This window comes from Arctopsyche grandis, chromosome 3, assembly GCF_051622035.1.
Source record: "Arctopsyche grandis isolate Sample6627 chromosome 3, ASM5162203v2, whole genome shotgun sequence".
Taxonomy (NCBI): Eukaryota; Metazoa; Arthropoda; class Insecta; order Trichoptera; family Hydropsychidae; genus Arctopsyche; species Arctopsyche grandis.
This window is the reverse complement of record NC_135357.1, coordinates 29,991,520-30,011,918: the sequence shown is the minus strand read 5'-3', so window position 1 is coordinate 30,011,918 and position 20,399 is coordinate 29,991,520. Positions and strand designations below refer to the sequence as shown.

The 20,399-nt window shown below is 33.1% G+C and overlaps 1 protein-coding gene across 2 annotated transcripts in view; it reads left to right on the top strand.

Moving 5' to 3' along the window:
- The window catches only part of LOC143909496 (phospholipase A1-like), a 57,644-nt gene extending 37,877 nt beyond the window's left edge, over nt 1-19,767 (top strand). Inside the window, exons 1-5 of one of the 2 annotated variants that reach the window (XM_077427503.1) lie at nt 17,032-17,151; nt 17,622-17,728; nt 18,756-19,029; nt 19,106-19,333; nt 19,415-19,757. In XM_077427503.1, the coding sequence (XP_077283629.1) occupies nt 17,043-17,151; nt 17,622-17,728; nt 18,756-19,029; nt 19,106-19,333; nt 19,415-19,701 (1,005 nt within the window). In that variant the 5' untranslated portion in view covers nt 17,032-17,042 and the 3' untranslated portion in view covers nt 19,702-19,757. Of the gene's footprint in view, nt 1-17,031; nt 17,152-17,621; nt 17,729-18,755; nt 19,030-19,105; nt 19,334-19,414 lie in introns of those variants that run through there. The other variant, XM_077427504.1, reaches the window with a different exon arrangement.
- Nucleotides 19,768-20,399: the final 632 nt, after the last annotated feature.

Sequence of the window (20,399 nt, the reverse complement as noted above, 5' to 3'; positions counted from 1 at the left end):
GGGGGCGAAGCCCTAGAGGGTGCAGCCGCGGGGGCTGCACCCTCTAGGTATTATTTCGAAAGAGACATACTATATATGTTTGTTTGTCCGTGACAGTCAATTAAATAAAAAAACAAATGATTATTCAAATAAATTTAATAGAATGTTTACTAATAGATTAGTCATGTTTAAGCGATTTATATTACAAATACCGAGCGAAGCCGGGTAATACAGCTAGTCTCTAATATATAATTTGGAAAGAGACTTTGTATATATGTATGTATGTATGTATGTATGTACATACACCCAGAGCAAAGCGAAGCTTATCAGTTGCATCAAATGCAAATAACGATATATTTTAAAAGTCTAGGAAAAGAATTTACAATGAAAGTTTTCGTATTACTTTCTACAATTCCTCTTCATCAATATGCAGCAAAAAAAAAAGCGATTTCGTCAATAGATAACATTATGAGGGGAATCATTGTAAATTTGGAGTAAAAATGAACTTTTTTTTTATACCTGGAGTAGATTTCATAAATCAAAAAATCGATAAAAACGGATTTTTTTTCTTCTTCAAGCTTTTCAACATATCAAGGGGACTTCAAATAATAGTAGGGAATACAAATAAAAATGTTTTTTTATATTAATATTTAATGGGACCCCCTTTGTTTTTAATAAATAGTTTTATTCGTTTAAGTAGTGATTCATATTATTTTTTTAATAATTTATCACTAATTTCATTGTAGCATACATCATAAATAATGTATTTTAATTATTTTATGGTTTTTGGTTTCTTATCTCTAATTTTGTTGCCTATTTTGCATACATATTTTCGATTATATTTAGATCCGAGTTGTTTCCTGGCCATTCGATGAAGTTTATACCTAAACTATCTTTATCTTGATCGATATTTAAAAAAAAACAAATGGTAATATACGAATGAATATCACCATTTATATAATTTTGATATACCAAATCGGGAAGCGGCGGTTTAAAGTAGCTTAAAACGTAGGTTTTAAGCTGCTCTTTATCATACAAAAAACCGCCGCTTCCCGACCACTGCTTTATAACAATAATAATTTGTTAGTTTGGTGACTTTTGGTCAGTATTCAGAATTGCTACAAATTTATGCTAACAATGCATTAAGTTCCGTGATAAACGAAACTATTGTTAATTTCAATGAACTTCAAAGCAACATTACACGATAATGGTGACAATAATGAAATAAATGGATCTTTGCAAAACGGTAACTTTGATTTTTTTCTAGATTTCAAGTGAGGTTGAATGTTGTTTTATGTTTAAAAAAACAGCAGGCGAATCCACATTGATTTTTTATGGTTTTATTCAGGCTGACTTTTCTTTTGGGTCAAATCTTGTAATAATTTCTTGACCTACATAATTTTATTTTCTTTGCAGCTTGCACATTTCCGTTGACTATATACACATATGTATGTATGTACATTTACGCACACAAACTATATTATATCAAAATTGATATCCTTCGCTTCCCTAAAAATTATTTTGAAGTAATAAATAAAATAAATTACCTAAGTAATAACTACTAGTAATAAAATAAAATACCCAAGTTGCATTAACGGTGTCGATTCATTGATATGTTTATTTTCTTGAACTGTTTATTTATATAGTCAACCAGTGGTTTTACCCGGCCTCGCTCGGTATTTGTAATATAAACTGCTTAAACATGGTAAATCTAATAGTAAACATTCATTTGTTTTTTTATTAAATTTATTTGAATCTAAAAAAAATTCCCAAAATACACAGACACACACACACATTTTTTATAGATCATGAAAACGTGATCAGTGATCGATTCTGAGTTCGAATCAGTCATAATCTCGAGTTGGAATTTTCGCATGATCACAAAACTTCATCTATTGTTACTACGTATGTACATACATAGATAAAGTAATAATATTCAACCATCGTCATAGAAACTTGAATTTGTTTTTGAAGCTCCCAACCAAACCTTACAACCTTACAAAGTCTCTTTCGAAATTATATTAATATAGATTTATTTTTTGTTCTTGAAAGCACTCACGTAATACACCAAACGATATTGTGTCGCAAAAGACCTACGCTTAGCCTTTAAGTTAAAATACTGATGAGTTTGAATCTTCCCGCTTCCGGAAGCCGACTCAGGGGAAGGGAGCAGGGGGGGATTGGTGAGAAGGCAGGGGGGGGGGGCAACTTCCGGTGTCCCTCGAGAGACGCCCTCGAACTTCCACAATTAAATAGGGGGCGCAATTGTCGTCGGCCATTACTACTCGAAGACTCAAGAGTGTACCGCGGCTAAGGATAATGCCATTATCCTCATTCATCCACGAGGACCGTTCAACTCGGAGGTTTCCAATTCGAACTTTTCCGAGAGGGAGAGGAGCATCCCTTCTTTCACTCCTCTCCTCCACCCTCCCCTCCCTTCCGGCTGGCTTTTCTCCATTTGGAAAATGTGCATTTTGAGTATTACAAAGAGTTTATTCATTACTCTCTCTTACATTTCTTTTTTTTGTTCGTTTTAACCTTCCTATTTTACGTTTTGTTCTTGTTTGCTTTTATGCGAAATATTTATGTTTTGTACGTTATTTTGATATTCGATTCTCTTTCTTACTGTAATTGCTAAATATTATTCTGAAGACGAGGGAGTACTCCATTGACTTTTTCTCTCATATTAAATTCACCTATCGGTTAAATCTACTTGCGCTTAAAAATAGAATATGAATCCGCAAAAAATATATTTCCAGTCTCAATCTATTTTGCATGAGGAATTTATTTTACTTTATATGTACATATTTTAACGAGAATTCCAATTGAGCGTGGTAGGAGTTTCTTCTGGGTATAGTGACGGTTTGCGGATTATCCGTGCTTGAAATATATATGTTCATATGTACATATAATATATACGTATAAACATATATATTTTTTAAATGAGAACACGTACAAAAGAGTGGATTTGGAGCATCGGTTGATCAGTGGGATTTTTTTCTTAGATACGCATGTTCAGTTATTAATTTAATTACTTTTTGCATTTGTAAAAAACCTAGATCACTGGACTGGAATAAATAAACCTTCCTGTTTATTATTATAATAAAAAATGAGCATGAATTGATAGAGATACTTTGGGAGATTAGTTCAAAACTAAATAGTTTGTTGAAATGACAGATTTTTTGAAAAGTAATGGGTTGCCACAGAAAGTAGTATTGTTAATACATAATGCTACTTTTCATCCGAATAAAACTATGTATATTTGAAACAACTTTAGGTCATCGACTTTAGAGAGCCTTTAATTAATATTAAGTATTATATGTATTATGAGCATTTATAAGGATTGCAAATAGATTTTTGAGCTCTTATTCCTATTATGCTGTACATTAACATTAGAATAATATAATTCTATGATTACTAAGAAAATTAAATTAAAATTTTAAAATAGAAAATAATCAGTAGATCAGTAGCTATTAAAATAGATATAAGATGTGCTGTGAACATAATTTAGTAATAATAAAAAAAGCATTTAAAAATCAAAATCGAATATTTGAAACAAACAACGGTCTCATGATAGCCAATTTTATACCGCCTATGTTATAAGTCTCATTTAACAGGTCATGTCATAAATGAAACGGCTTTACCATCCTGGTATTTTCAAAACACTTGCTGAGAAAGATGACGACTTGATCAATTTCTGGACAAAAAATTGCGTAGTTGGATGTTATACGGAATAGCGAAATCTAGGTCGAAAGTAAAACCAATAACACAGGTTCGATCATGGAGAAAGATTCTTCCTGGCGTGGAAATAGATTTATCGGTTTGTGAAGGGATCGAGGCAAATGATACATATCTCTGAAATATGCAGATTGATGGAAAATTAATCTGCTGATCGGGAAAACATCGAGGAATGGATTGATTGTGATTGAAATGATCCGAGTTTTCAATGCACGAGTGTCTTGTCACCACAACAATAGAAACGATGTCAAAAATTGATATTTCGGATTATCAGTGTTTTTCGTTTATCCGGTCCCGTACTCCCTTTATGCATTAGCATGGGAAATCGAAAGTAAACTCTATAAGTAAATGAAACTAATAATAATGGCGTGAGAGGTTAATTTTTGTACACTATGTAGTCATCTTCTAATATATAATTTCAAAAGAAACTTAGTATGTATGTATGTTTGTTTGGTTCGTAGAATCCGTGAAGTTCAATTTAATAAAAAAAACAAATGAATATTCAAATAAATTTAAATAAAATATTAAAATAAATTTAATAAAATGTTTACTATTAGATTGGCCATGTTTAAGCGGTTAATATTACAACAAATATCGAGCGAAGCCGGGTAAAAATACTAGTACTGAATATAGCAAGCTCGTTTCTTGTCTCGAATGTTTTTTTGCCGACTTTATTTTAGTTGATGATTCAATCAGCAATATGAAATAAAAACCGATGCGTAAGATAGTGTTAATTTGAAAAATTGTTTCGCAGGCGTAAACGTTATCCGCTCATTACGATGTTAATTAAGCCGTTTAAGAGGGTAAATGTTTTCCTTTTAATGTTTCAATATATAGATGGGCAGCTGGGAAATTTTCATCGGGTCCTTTACGAGGACCTAATTTTATATACCGGTCGCAATTTTGGGCCCGTGTCCTTTTTCGTCTACTAGCACCGACCGGCTAAATTATACCCGTAAAAAAGGGTGAAATCAACCCTAGCACTTCGAAAGCCGAAAACTATAATAAATAAATTAAATTAGACTGATATAAAATATTTAGTGATCGTAAATTATGCTTTAACACACACACACACAAACTCATACGCAATTCGTTGAAGTCAATTACTATCATCACTAATTTGTATATGAATTTACCGATTGTACGATATCATTTGTGACTGTTTCATATCTGAAATTGAATTCGGTCGTTCGTGTTAGTATTGTTATGTTCATTTGCACTAGTTGAAATGTTAATGTGCAATCACTATATTTATGCCTCTTCGTAAGATAAATTGCGTTTTCTACATACATATATACATACGTGCATTTTAATGGGTGTACAATATATCAAGGTTACTTTTCTGACCTTAATCGCTCAAATTAATCGTCTCAATTTCAATGCGGATCGAAGTTGGCGACGTGATTGAAAGGGTCGTCTTTTGGCGGGGCGCAAATCGTCTACCCCCGTAGGTCGTTTGAGGGTTAAGGCAAATTGGAACATGTTTCCAATTTGCGCTGATACCTTTATCCTTTGCATGTTTGCCTCGCGGTCCGCCCTTTTTTAGTATTAACTTTGATTGGAAAACTTAAGGATTACTCGGGCGTAAGTGCGTAAGGGTAGATTTTAATTAGGGGAATTTTATAATTTGGAAAATTAAGCGTTAAACGACGGGAAAAAGGATTAGTTTGGGTCCATTAACACAATAGAAACGGCCTGCCGTTGTAAAAGGACATTTGTATGAAAATATACATACATATGGATTACAATTTTATGTATAATATATAATATGTATTTATTATATGCATGCCCAATTTTCATGCAAGTCATTTTGATTGTTATTTATGTGTCTCGTTAGGTATATAGTAGTATCGTATAACATGTGTATTTGTTATTCGGAAATATCAATATTTGCTCGTACATATTTTAAGATAGTAAGAAAAACACTTGTGTATATAATTTAGTAATAAAGAAATCATCAGTGATGTTTATTGTCTTTATTTTAAAGTAGTGTTTCAACTTTTAATTTTGTCGGAATTTTTTCAGTCGAAAACCTTTTTTGATCTTATTTTATGTAGAGGATGAGACAAATATATGTATTTACATAGATATGTACATATATGAAAGTTGGACAAAACTCGTTTTCTCAACTTTTCGTCCGCTTAAACAGGAGTTTGTATTTTGTATACAAAAATATTTTTTTTTTGTATACACGTATGTAATATTTTTAATAAACGAGACAAATTGTGATCATTCATAGATTTTTTAGTTATTAACACACCTTTAAAATATTTAAAAATCAATTCTTGATATATTTAAGTATAAGTATTTCACTGAGTAAAACATTTTCGTGTGTTTTGTACATATGTACATACATGTCACAGTCAAATCATATTTCAAGTGAAAATATATTTTCAGTGAAATCACAACCAGTTACATTTTCAGGGTTGGTTTTATTAATTTAAGATTAGATTGTTAGGGTTGGTATTATTTAAGGGTTAGGATAGGTTAAGTTAAGTAAGGGTTGGCCCTATTCATTTAAGATTGGGTTGAGTTAAACGTTGTAAATTCATTGTGTGATACATTTTCACTGCTTGAATTGGTGAAAATATATTTTGAAAACATACTTGAAATATGTCGAGTTTGTATAACATATGTATATACAAACTCGACGGTGAAATACACCGAAAAAGTTGGGAAAACGAGTCTTGACATATTGCAAGTTGGTAGGATAAAGTAAATCCGGGAAAAATAAATATCATCATACATATACTGCCATTCACCATCCACTGCTGGATGAAGGCCTCTCCGACACGCTTCCACTCGTATCTGGTTTGCGTAACTCTCATCCATCTCACCCCACACATTTTTCTAATTTCGTTATACCCATCTTCTCTACGGCCTCCCTTTATACTTTTGCATTCTCTCGGCTACCATTCTATTACTTCTTTTGTACACTATGTATCATTGTAATATCAATCTCTTCACTCTATCCACTGTATCCACAACCCTAGTCATATGTACTTCTCACACACGTATTCCATTTTCTGACATTCCTCGTTATGACTAGCATACAGCGTTCCATACTCCTTTGAGTGCATTGGACTTTTTGTAGCATATTGGCGTTCAATGTTCAAGTTTCACATTCATACTTCTCCACTGGTAAAACACATTGATCGAAGATCTTTTTCTTCAGGCAAAGTGTCATTTTTGATTTAAAAAAAATATGGCTATCTTTTGTCATCGTCCAAATGCACTCCATTTTTATTTAATAAGTATCTTTATTTCTTCTTCGTTACTACCGGACATAAAAAAACGAATGTGTACAATATATATATGTACATATGTATGTATGCAAGTTTATTAAAATATTTTTAAATCTAAGTCAGAAAAAGTTCAGACCAAAAATTGAGCTAAAATTTTCCTTACACGAGTAGTCTGAATGTTTTGGATTTTATTTCAGGCAAAGTTGTTGCAGTTAATATAGTATCTCGATATGTTTGATAATGAAATAATCCAGTTTCCTGGATCAAAGTTCTGTCTGTTTAATTGCAAATATTTTACATAGTATAAACCACATAAAGTGCACTTGGCGTCACCGACTGGATTGAATCGAATTTCCCGGATTTTTATCCGATCTTCCGGAAGAAATACACGGCGCGGCGCGGTTTTCACTCAATCAATTCTATATCCGTTTCAGTCGAGAGTACAGTTTTTCCTTTTTTTTCCAATAAGAGGATAATCGCAGTAGTTTCAATCGCAACTCTGCAATCGCATTCGACATTTTGTGTCACTGTGTGTGTGTGTGTGTGTGTACATATGATGTGTGGTGTGTGTGTACGTGGCCTTTCAAAAAGGACTATTATCGCGTGAACCGCCTTTGAAAAGGCCTTATCAAAGGCTTCTTATTAAAAATGATCAAAGGATCCCAAAATGACCTTTGCGTACCGTGTTTATGCGGGGCTTCGAAATCCAGGCTTTGCTAGGCAATCCGCCCATTCATTTTAGCGCCACGGCTAGATCCACGCATCCTCAAACCGTGATGCTCATCCCCGTCGGGTGTGTTGGTTAATCCGCCCCGGATGATTGTCCTCTGTTTTATTATCATTGTCCAAAATCGCTGAACAATTTTAGGTTCTAATTCTGTTTTAAGCACGTTTTCATAATCATTGGTATTGGACAGACTTCCGTTCATAGCTGTTACGACCTATCATTCACTTCATTCACTGTAATGCTCTATAAGTTTAAATGCTCACGCACAGTCAGACAGACACGTAGAGACACGTAGAAGTGGTCAACCGAGACGCTTCTCTTAGACGAACTGTTCACATCACTGAGCAGTTCGGAAGTATAGACACGTGAAATCAGTCGCTCGAGACCCACTCGTATACACAGAAGTCGTCGGCACGCAACTTATGGAGAAATAAAGAAAAGTGTATTTTAAATTACAATAAATGTAAGACAAAGAGAGAGAGACGAATTTCATTTGAACATTCTGGATCCCGAACATAATTCTCATAAAATTTCAAACATGGTCCTTCGAACAGGGTCCTTCAATCTCAAACAGGTATATTGAATAGGGGTTTTTTTTATTTAATATTTTTTTTCAAATTGGTTCACAGTGACAGGTATCCTTTATGCGTCGCTATTACTTTTAAACGAATTTTATATAGAAAATTGGGAGGGTTTGTACATGCAGTATCTGGAGATAATCTTATATATACATTTTTTATGTGAATTTGCCTAAGTTGGTTCAAAGATCGAAGAGTACTGTAGCATATTCTAAAAGAAGCCGCCGTTATAATTTGTTTTCGAGGATTATAAGTGCTGTCGGTTAACAACGGAGACCCCCGAACGGACTCAGTGGTCGGTAACGGCATTCGGTCGCTTCCCGCTAAAGTTCTCAGAACTGACCGTGACCGAGACCGTGCGACTGCATATATGGTACGTGACTATAATAATAGGTAAACAAACGCGTCGAGGAAGATGCAGTGAGCGAACTGCCCTTTATAAGTAGGTACTTATGCTATATGAAGGCATTCTGGACAGAGCGCTGGCAGTGCGTGGATCTCCTCCATCACCCAATAAATGCTATCAAGCGACTTTGGCCTTTTCTTTGGATCCTCCACCCATCCCTATGCAACAGTACTTTTGTTATTTATTTTTATTTTTCATGTATTTTTTTAGATTTCTCTGACATTGCTGATAATTTAATCATTTTTTAATGCCATTGTGGTATAATTTATATAAGTAAATAAATAAATAAGTTCAGCTTTAAAACATTACAAACCTGTATTGCTGTATGGAAATAACACTAAGCAACAATAAAGTTTTTTACCCACCGGAGCGGAAACTAAAAAAAAAAATGACTAAATTCAATCCATTTTACTCGAATGCTTTAATAATTTTGGTTGATTTCTTCTCTTTTATGAGATATGAGCGTTTAAAAAAATGCGCAATTGTTACAGATTTTTACTTTTGTAGTCTCTAAATCAAAATCTAATATTTCTGTGCTAAAAATGAGTGCTATTGAAAACCTCTTCCTAGTTCGGAAACGATTTTGTCGTCTGATGAAGTTTGGGTTCTTATCCGATCGTTTTCAAACTTTGCCATTTTGCTCGGTTTGGTCATCAATATACGTGGAAATGTCGTCCGCCATTACGATGGTGAAAAATAATCGTCATAGACACGTTTGAAAATATAGCATCTTCGTTCACGGTGACGTCTATCGTCCACACTGTTCTGATCGTTTTATCCCTTTTCACCCCCCTCTCGCTATGGCAGATTGAGCACTTTGCCATACTCATGATCAATGTTTACGGAGAGACATTGTGATTTCTCAATTAGATTTTTTTTATATATCTTACTATTATATACAAAACTTAGAATAGGTTATTTTTAAAAATCTTATATTTTACTACAGTTTTTTTTAATTATTATTTCTATTGATAATGATTTTTGATTGCTTTAAAATTGCGTATAATTAATCATCTAGTGAATTTTAAGTGTCAAATTTTTTTTTTCTTGACCTATCATGCATTTATTGGACCAAATTCTATATTTTACTTCGTTAATAAGGGCTGGTTTTCAACCTTTATATTTTTTTATTTTAACTGAACGTACTTATTTGAGTGGTAAATTACTTTATATAACAATACGAAATCTTCTAGCGACTTTCTTTCCAATTACTTTTTCATGTTTTTTTTTATATCTAGATTGTTTTCTGAATTTAATTTTGATTTTTAAATACTTTTTACTGTTTAGATATATAAACACAATATATCTTTGGTTTATTATAAATACTAGCTACTGATCCAGTGATCATTATATATTTTACATTTATACTATTATCTTATTTTAATTTTGGTACAACGTAATAGGAAAAATGGTTATTAAAAATTTAATTAAAAAATTACAAAAAACTATACGTAATATGCATTCGATAGAAATGCATCGTTCTACTTTGTGTAAATTCACAGTTTGACGTTCGCTGCACGTTACGACTATTCGGAAAGCTGTGTTCGTTAAAGCGACACGTTTTTACAATTCGATTAACCTCAGAGACGCAAAGTAAACTTTTTTACAAAACGACAATTTCGAATTTCGCCAAAGCGACTAGAATATATTAAAATAATCGTCTTTAGTGAAAGCATACCTTTTTGCATACGTAAAATGTTATGATTTCAAAATTCGTCCCTCTCAATCTCCGAGACATGGCGACAATAAATACATATATTTGGATTTGTCATTTTAGTCAAACTTCATTTGACAAATAATAACACTGAGCAACAAAAAAAAAAAATTACCAGAGCGGAGACTAACCAATCTTTACTAAATTTGACCCACTGAATTCGAATAAGATAATGATTTTTGTTGCTTAGTGATCGCTTACGAGATATGAGCGTTTAAAAAACTGCGCGATTTTTACAGTTTTTTGGCTTTTGCGGTCTTTAACTCAAAATTTAGTATTGTTGTGCTCAAAGTGAGTATTGAAATCAATAGTCAGATGTTTTTTTTATATTGATTGAGCTAAAATAGTTTTTTATTGTTTTAAAATACTTATAATTAATTGTCTAGTGAATTTTCAAAAGTATATTTTTTTTACGGATTTTTTCTCTGTGTTATGTTACGTTTATTTGGCCATTTTTTTATTTCACCACATTCATAAGGATTGGTTTTCTACCTCAATATTTTTTTTTTATCTATACGTACTAACTCGAGTGGTAATATTAAGGTGGACGGTATATGAGTCGATATATTTGAAAGTGGCAAAAATCCGATTTTCAGTTCCAAAAACACTGTTTTGGTTTGACTTAATTCACATATTGTTATCACTCATTTTTATTCGATTTGCTCGGAATCTCGGAAAAGCAGAATAAACGAATTACAGTCCACCGGTATTTTTAACTATTGTAAATAATGTTGCGTAGGGGTGGGTGAAGGATCCAAGTAAATGGCCAAAGTCGTTTCACAGCATTTATTGATGATTAAGGAGATACACGCACTGGCAGTGCTCAGTCCAGAATGACCTGATATCGCCTAAGTACCGCCTTATAAGGGGTAGATCTCTCAGGACGTCTAATCTGTTTACCTATTGTATAGTCACGTATTCGGATATGTATTCCCACGACATTCGGTCCCACGGTATGGGTCAGTTCTGAGAACTCCACGGGACCGATCGAGTATTGCTATCGCCGATAAGCCAACAGCACTTCGTTTGCAGATAATCCTCGAAACCAATTATCACGGTCGCACGGTCTCTAGGATTCTATTCGGCTGAATCCGATTGCACTTACGCGGTGTACGTAACAATAATAAAAAATGTTTTTTAAAAAATAGCCTCTTCTATATTTTGTTTATAAAATTAAGACAATATATAAAAAATAAATGTATATAAAAAAAACCTAATTGAGAAATCACCAATTCTCTCCGTAAACTTTGATCATGAGTATGGATCAATCTGCCATAGCGAGAAGAGGGCGAAAAGGGAAAAAACGATCAGAACAGTGTGGACAAATGCGACAGTGTGGATGATACACGAAGATGCAGTATTTTAAATCGTGTATATTACGATTATTTTTCACCATCGTAATGGCGGACGTCATTTCCACTTATATTGATGACCAAACCGAGCAAAATGGCAAAGTTTGAAAACGATCGGATAATAACCCAAACTTCGTCAGACGACAAAATCGATTCCGAACTAAGAAGAGGTTAGTAACCACTGACACGAAAGCCATGTGAAACGTAAAGGAGGTATGTAAAAATGAAGAATTTCAAATATAGCGGCTCATATACATACATATGTAGTACGTGCGTATGCATCATTGTGGTGTGGTCTTATTGACGTATTAAAATGTCGGAAAAATGTTTCCACACATCCAAACGGAAAGGTCGGAAAAGCGTCTAACGAGAGGAGTGGACGGGTACGGAAGTTCACAGCAAAAGGACAGGACGTCATAATTATGAGAGGACCGGCAAAGGGTTGGGACATATCGTGCGAAAATCAGATGGTCGCAGAACAAAAGACATATTGCTATCTGGCCGGGAGCGGGTTAACGGGTCGCGCGAATTATGTAACGGCCGTAGCATACGTTGAAATTAAATTACGCGATTTTCAAAGCGCCCAGGAGGAGGGTTTCCCTAATGTTACATATGTTATTATGTTTACATATGTATATATTGTATGTATGTAACCTTGGTCGTGTGTTATGTTCTATACAAAAGTGTGTTTCAGGTGTGCTCACGAATTGTGATTAAAAAGTGCGGTGAACGGAAATGATTGTAATCATTGCTTTGCTTTTAACATTATCCTTCATATGTATGCTTGATTATTTTTCGAATTTATTCTGACATTTTTTTTTCGTTTTTTACTTTATTTGTGAAGTATTATTTGTATATTATGAACGTGATCAGTGATTGATACTGGATACAAATAATACTCACGATCTCAAGGTAAAATTTTCTCACGATTGTGAGTATCATATATGTATGTATATAATATCGCTATTCTGTCTGTCTGTTTGTCTGAGATAGCGCTCGCCGCACTATAATAGTCGTTTCGATTGAACATATCTATTTACATACATATGTATGTACGTTACAGCTACATGACAAAAGAAAAAATACTTCTATATGTACTGCTCGCTGCTAATGTTTCCGCTTGGCAGAGAATTTACCGCTATCTATTGAAAATTTATTGAATTAATCAATTTTATATCGGTGTTTTATATTGTTTATACATATGTAGGTAGGTAAGTGGTTTTTACCATTTTTTTTTCATATTTAACTATTAAATATTAATATTAAATTAAATATATTTATTTAATATAAAATTAATCGATTGAGACAATCTCCTTTTGATTTTGATTTTGATTATTGAGATTGAGACAACTCCTCAGGTGTATCGGCTTAACCGCGGTAAAGCCGATACACCTGAAGAGTTGTCTCAATCTGAATAATCAAAATCAAAATCAAAAGGAGATTGTCTCAATCGATTAATTAATCATGTCTCATTCGATTAATCGATTTATTAATTATGACAAAGGTAGTGACCATATGTAGTAGATAGAGTAAAGAGACTAAAATAGCAATGGGCGGGCCACGTGGAGGAAAGGTGGACAAAAGAAGTGCTCGAATGGTACCCGAGAGAATGCAAAAGAGTAAAAGGAAGACCGTAGGAAAGATGGGTAGACGAAATTAGGAAAATGTGTGGGGTGAGATGGATGACAGTTGCGCAAAACAGAAATCATTGGAAGCGTTTTGGAGAGGCCTTCATCCAGCAGTGGATTGTGAATGGCTGTAAATGATGATGATGATGATGTAAAAATGTATACACAAGTCTAAATCCGGTTCCTTAAAATTGGAAAAAAAATCTTCCTACTTGATGTCAAAAATCTTCTGTATTATTTATATATATGTACAATTTGTAAAAATGTATGTACAAGTCTAAAATCCATAGATGGCTCAATGGATTAATTCTTTAATTAATTTAATTAATTTTTAATTTCGTGTTCTTCAGATTCTCGAAATACAGTGATTTATGTAATAAAAATGCTGCACTGTTTGTAATTAATTGTCTAGGAAGGCGCATTGGGGTCTTCCTGTCAAGCCTTCCTGGCATACATATATCTATGTAAAAAAAAAAAAATCAAAATAAAATAATTAGTTCTAGAAGGTGCTTAAAATATATTTCTTAGATTTCGTATATTTAGGGAATTTTATAAGACAATGTTTATGTAGACGGAGCATTATGAAATCTGTCGGTGAAAGCTTGCCCATATATATTAGCCATTTAGGGGTATAGTGGAGGGTGGGGGGGGGGGGCGAGGATGGTTTAGGTTTAGGCTCACCCTTGTACGAATACGTAATACGCCGCGTCTTAATATCCCCGAAAATATTCCCCTGACCCGAGCAGGACTCGTGGGACATTAGAGGGATGCTGGAGTGGAGTGGGCAAGTTTTATTTGCGTCAGCGCCCATTTCGATCGGTGTCCGTCCGTCCGTCCGGTTTGATTTGGGGACGTCCCGTCGGGGCCGTTACGACTTCTCGACGAACATTTATTGTATGAATGACACCTTTAACCCGTTCGCCGAACCTCCCTTCCTCCCCCCCACCCCCCCATCCCACTTTGTCCTCGGCTTTCTCTCTCGGATTAATATTTTCAAAATGTGAAACTTTCGGTAAAGCGTTCGTCTACCTGATTGGGGTAATCGATTATATTGAGGTGTTTTTGGTGTTCGTTTCAGTATAAACATGTCGATAAATTGTCGCAAAGTGTTGACGCACTGTGGGACGGATTGATGTGTTTATCTATATATGTACCTATATCTAATATATGTATAATTTCGAAAGAGACTTTTTATATATGTATGTATGTATCCTTCGTTCGTAGAAATCCGTTACGTCATCGAACAAACAATTCGCTTTTTTCCGATTCAAAGGATTCGAAGTTCCCGGGGGCGAAGGCGCCGAGGGCGAAGCCCTAGGGGGCGCAGACGTTGGGGGCGCAGACGCCGTGGGTGTACATATATTTTTTTATAAGAGACTTACTATATATGTTTATTTGTTCGTGACAGTCAATTTAATAAAAAAAACGAATGAGTATTGAAATAAATTTATAAAAAATAAAACTATTCAAATAAATTTAATAAAATGTTAACTATTAGATTAGTCATGTTTAAGCGGTTTATATTACAAATACCGAGTGAAGCCGGGTAAAATTACTAGTATGATATAAAAATCAATGTTTGTCTGTCGATTCAATCGATTGCGATGAAACTTACAGAAGTTATTGTGTGTATGTCCGCGATGGTTTCTGTAAAAAAAATCGCCCGTAAACGGGGGTGGAAACGGGAATGAGTGGCATTGCAACGCAATAATTTCAAATGTTTTCGCGTCGCCACCTGGGTTGTTAGGGTAAAATAAACAAACAATTGAATAATTTCAAATTTGTTCGCCGCCTGCGGTTTTCCGACAAATTATCATTACTGTAATTTAATTTGATTATTAAGTATTAATTTGAAACTGAAACATTCACTTATCGAAACACATCGAGAAACGGGAATTGCATGCGTTATTGTGGCATTGTAACGCATGCTGAATTCAGCTTTAAAATAATGTTATTTTATGATTGAATTTTATCATCTGTAATTTTATTATTGCTTAAACGTATATTGTTAGGACGTTAGATAAGATTAGATAGATAATGCAAATTTAACGATTATTGTTATTTTAATTAGAAACTATTGGCCTGTATGATATAATAAATTGAAAATACGATTTTTTTTTTCCAAAACATTAATTAAATTTTAAATATCACTATTATATGCCGCGCCTCTTTCCACGATTCCAAGGGGAGAAAGAAAGACGGAGCATGGTGAGTGAGTACTTATTTATTTCAATTTTAGAAAAAAAATGATATTTCATGATTTCTTATTTCTCATGATTTGATATATCTTGAAATATTTCTTTTAGAGATATTCATACATATGTACATATATTATGAACTAAATATCACAGGTAAAAAACCTGTATAATTTATACGTAATTAAATTTTCGATAGCGTATATGAGAAATTAACAATTCAATTTTAATGTCTTTATTATAACAACCAAATTTCAATTTCAATATGCTACTTCAAAAACCATGCTAAACTTGTTTTTTTTTTTTAAGTCACATATTTTTTTACTTTATCGTATGTAAAATATATTTACATACATATGTATGTACATAGATATGTAATAACAATATATGAAGTTTTGTGATCATGCGAATTCAACCTGGAGAATTTGACTGATTTAATTTCATTTGACTGATTTCAATCAGTAATCCCGTTTTCGTGGCTTAGAAAAAAGCCTTGTAAAAATGTTAGTATGTTAATAAGTGGGTATGTTAATAAGTGGGTCTGTTAATAAGTGGGTCTGTGGGTCTGTCTGTGGATATATGTATGTATGTAATTCGAAAACCGCTAATCCTATCACACTGAAACTTTTTAACAGTTACTAAAATACTTATGCTTACGATTTTTTTACGTTTTTCAAATTTTAGGTTGGGTGGAAGTGGTACCTCTCTTAATATATCTCCTGCTTTTTAATTTTAAAGTTTTTGAATTGTATTATCTTTTAAGCCACACAACAAATTAGACATTTTTTTTTGATATGTAGTGAATTACATTACATAAGCTGATATTTATTTTTTTATTTTGTTAGGGTAAAATATACAAACAATTGAATAATTTTAAATGTGTTCACTGCCTGCGTTTTTACGACAAATTGGAATAGGAACAAGAACGGGAAGGGAACGGGAACGGGAAGGAGAATTGCATGCGTTATTGTGGCATTGCAACGCATGCTGGGTTCAGCTAGTTACATTATATATAGAGGTAAGATAGCCAAGGTGCCGCTCATTGTTCCATTGTTGTAAATCCTTTGTAAAAAAGGTTCGGCAAACCTTTAACAATGCATTTACAACATTTGAACAATACGCGGCACCCTCTGGGTCCGGGCTTTAATTATATACTATGCATATTATATAAATATGTACATATTAAATTTATAAATAGTTCATTATCGCCCAAAGTTTATTTTGCTTTCGCTTATTTTTTGGTCATTTTAGTGTTAATTTGAGAAAATACTATAAAAACTGAACAAGTAGCTGTTTAGATATTCATTCATGTTATGAATCTTCAGTAGACACAACTTATTTTATTCAAATGTAAGTAAAATTTAAAATACATATTTTATTTCAAATATGTACATACATACATACATACATAATATAATATAATATAATAGTAATAATAGTAACTTTTTCTTATATTATATCAGATTTTCAAAAAACTACGATGAAAAATTGTAAAACTACTTTTGTTTTGATTTTGATCGTTTTCGTAAGTTGCATTAAAAGAATTAAATCGATAAATGCTGTACAACAATTTTTCACAGAAGGAGATTGTAAGTATCAATGTAATATAATTTATTAAAATGAATAAGTTATGAGAATTATTTTAGAATTTTATTTAAATTAATGTTTGTATGAATTTGTTTCACCACTTCATTTATCAGTTGATCAGTAATCTTAAATAGTTAATTTACAAGTAATGAAATTAAAATATAAATTACTGACCAATCGATATACACTGATTTATAACGGACCGTTTATTATAATTAATGTTTGTCTACTGACCTCAATACACTGGCCGTTAGTCATTTATTATAGTCAGTCACTGACCATTCATTCTGATTATTGACCATTTATTCTATTAGCTGAACAATTATAATTAACTAAAAAGCAACAACCAAAAAGTTGAAAACCAACTAAAAGTTTGTCTTTGTCAAAAGAAAGATCTTTTCATACAATTGAAATGAAATATTACTTTGAGATGTTTTTCATGCATTAATTTAAAATCGTTTTATTTTTTTAGGTAGTGAAATTAAAAGAGCAACTGGCATGACATACGAAAATGTTGCTTTTCAATCTAATATTTTTTTAAATTATTGTTCACTAACATTTTACACTACTACTGGTCAGGTAAAAAATACAGTTTTTTTTTAATTTATTTTATATAATATTTAAATGGCTATAATATTTATGGTACAATTTAAATTTACACATATGATAAGTCGATTGGTTGTAGGCACAAGAATTATTCTTAAAATTGATGATATTTTTTATTTAACGTTTTCTTGATACGATGCAGGTTTTCAACTGGTTATATTGATGGATATCCAAAATTCACGCTTTTCACTCCGGTCTAATGTATATCCATATGTACACACATAAATAATACATTTGTATATACATTACAAACGGTTCGGTTATTATTCCGCGCAAAACGATCTCGCACACGTCACTAAAATGTCGATTACGGATCATCTGGCGCCCGAAAATTCCATCCATCGAGAGTCAATTCGCGAACTATCATACTAAAGAGAACTTGAGTGCCAGATATTCCGTATGGGCGATTTTCAATACGGGACCGTTCAAGTATTACGTAAGCAGATTTATTACAATTATTTACCCCCTCCTCCCCCTTGTCAGCAAAAGTAAGCAAAGTTCTTACCCCCCCCCCCCCCTCCCATGCTTACGTAAACATTGGTACCTATATGCATATTCATTATTTGTGGGAATCCCCGAATATGTGTTTGGTTTTCAAGCATATACAACGTGTGGGTTGCCAATGTGAAAAAAAAAAATAACTACTGCTAACATAATCACCATCTAGACCCCCCCACCCCCCATGACCAAAAATAAGCAAAGCAAAGACCCCCCCGCCCCCCTATAGTGCTTACGTAATACTTGAACGGCCCCTACTCAATGATAATAATTATCCTTTGCGTGATCACAATGTGCGGAATAATCCGTTTTCCATTACATACACTAAATCCATATGTTGTTACAAAAAAATTGCAAATTTGAAATGCGAATAAGAATTTTTTTTTTGTTTTGAAAATCTATAATGATAAGATCAAAAAAAAAATTACACCATAATATTTTATTGTGATGAACTTCAAAGTTCACATTTTTTATTATAAACGGTTCTACTATCTAATTTCAGGTCATCTTTCCCATAAACAAAGCAGTAGAAAAACTAAATCGACTGCCGGCATTTAACAGAAATTTGCCAGTGGTTTTGGTAACCAATGGTTATTTATCGAGCGCCAATGATGCTAATATTGTCCAAGCTGCAAGATACTTGCAATCTTTTGGAAATGTAAGCATTTTCGTATTCGATCACGCCATTTTGACCACTAGTAATTATATTTTGGCTACCACGAACGTCCAATATGCCGGAGAAGCTTTGGGCAAAGTTTTAGCACAGTTACGTGGTCGTAAGTACGATTGGATTGAGATTTCATTCATACATATATAAAATGTACAAATGAAGACATAAGATATTTCTTTCAGTTGGTGTGCCAAGGTTTCACTTGATAGGATTTAGCTTAGGCGGTCATATAGTTTCTTTCGCAGGAAAAGAATTTTATAAACTAACAAATTCAAAAATCAATCGTATCTCCGGCCTCGATCCAGCATCGAGATGTTTTTACGCACTGCCTCCCAGTAAAAGATTGACGGACACTGACGCCATTTTTGTTGATGTTTTGCACACAGATGGTTATTTTGAAGGCCCTATTGGTAAATTTCGTTATTAAAATCTGTTCAACAGCTTATATTTACAATTTTCATTGGATTGTAAGAGTTTATTATATGTTATAGGTCACGTGGATTTTTACCCCAATAATGGAACGAATCAGCCAGGATGTTTCTCAGTTACGCTTTGTAGTCATTTTAGAGTTATATACTATGCAGAAAGTATAATGAATCCAAGTGGATTTTTGTCAGTCCAGTGTAGTGATTGGAACACATTCCTGAATAGAGGATGCACTAACAATGTCAAAGCGCAAATGGGCTATTTTTTGCCAGAAACGACTCCAAGAGGTACTTACTATCTTGTAACAAAGGATAGTCCTCCATACGCATTAGGAGCCGCTGGAATTTTATGAAATTTTTTTTTATAATGACCTTAAATTATAAAGCCTGAAATATTTATTTTCCATGTATCCTAATGTACTTAAACATCATATTTATACAATTTAGCACTAAAATTAGACTGTAAAAGAGAAAGTGAATAAAAGTGCCTCATCTAGTCGACAAACTTCACAATATTTGTTGTATTATTTCATTTTAAGCTGAAACTTATGAGACGGTATCAGAGAAAAAATGCAATATCCTAAGATTTAAATTACTATAATATTTTTTTTTAAATGTAAATTTCAATAAGGTGAAATTTATTTTTATCTCATTTATTTATATTGGGTTAATTTTAGAATATCTACGAAATAATAACACAGAGTGCCCTATATATGTATGTATGTAAATTCGGTGTGCCACAAATCAATGTTGTGTCTTATCCCTATTGCCTAGTCAACTACATTGATAAGCGAGGTACATAACAGTAGGTATAAAAAATGAGTGTAATTTTTAACGCAAAGAAGTTTAGTACATATATATTTCAAATATTTTTGTTATGTGGGGGGTAAACTTAAGAGAAATGGGCTGTCAGGGGTACGACGGTCAAATAAGGTTGGGAACCGCTGCACTAGAGGATCTTGTCGTTGAATTATTTTTGATGAGGCAGGTGTTACTGAGTCCAAAGTGCCCTTGAATGTCTAAACAAACTGCGCGTACTATTTATAGGACA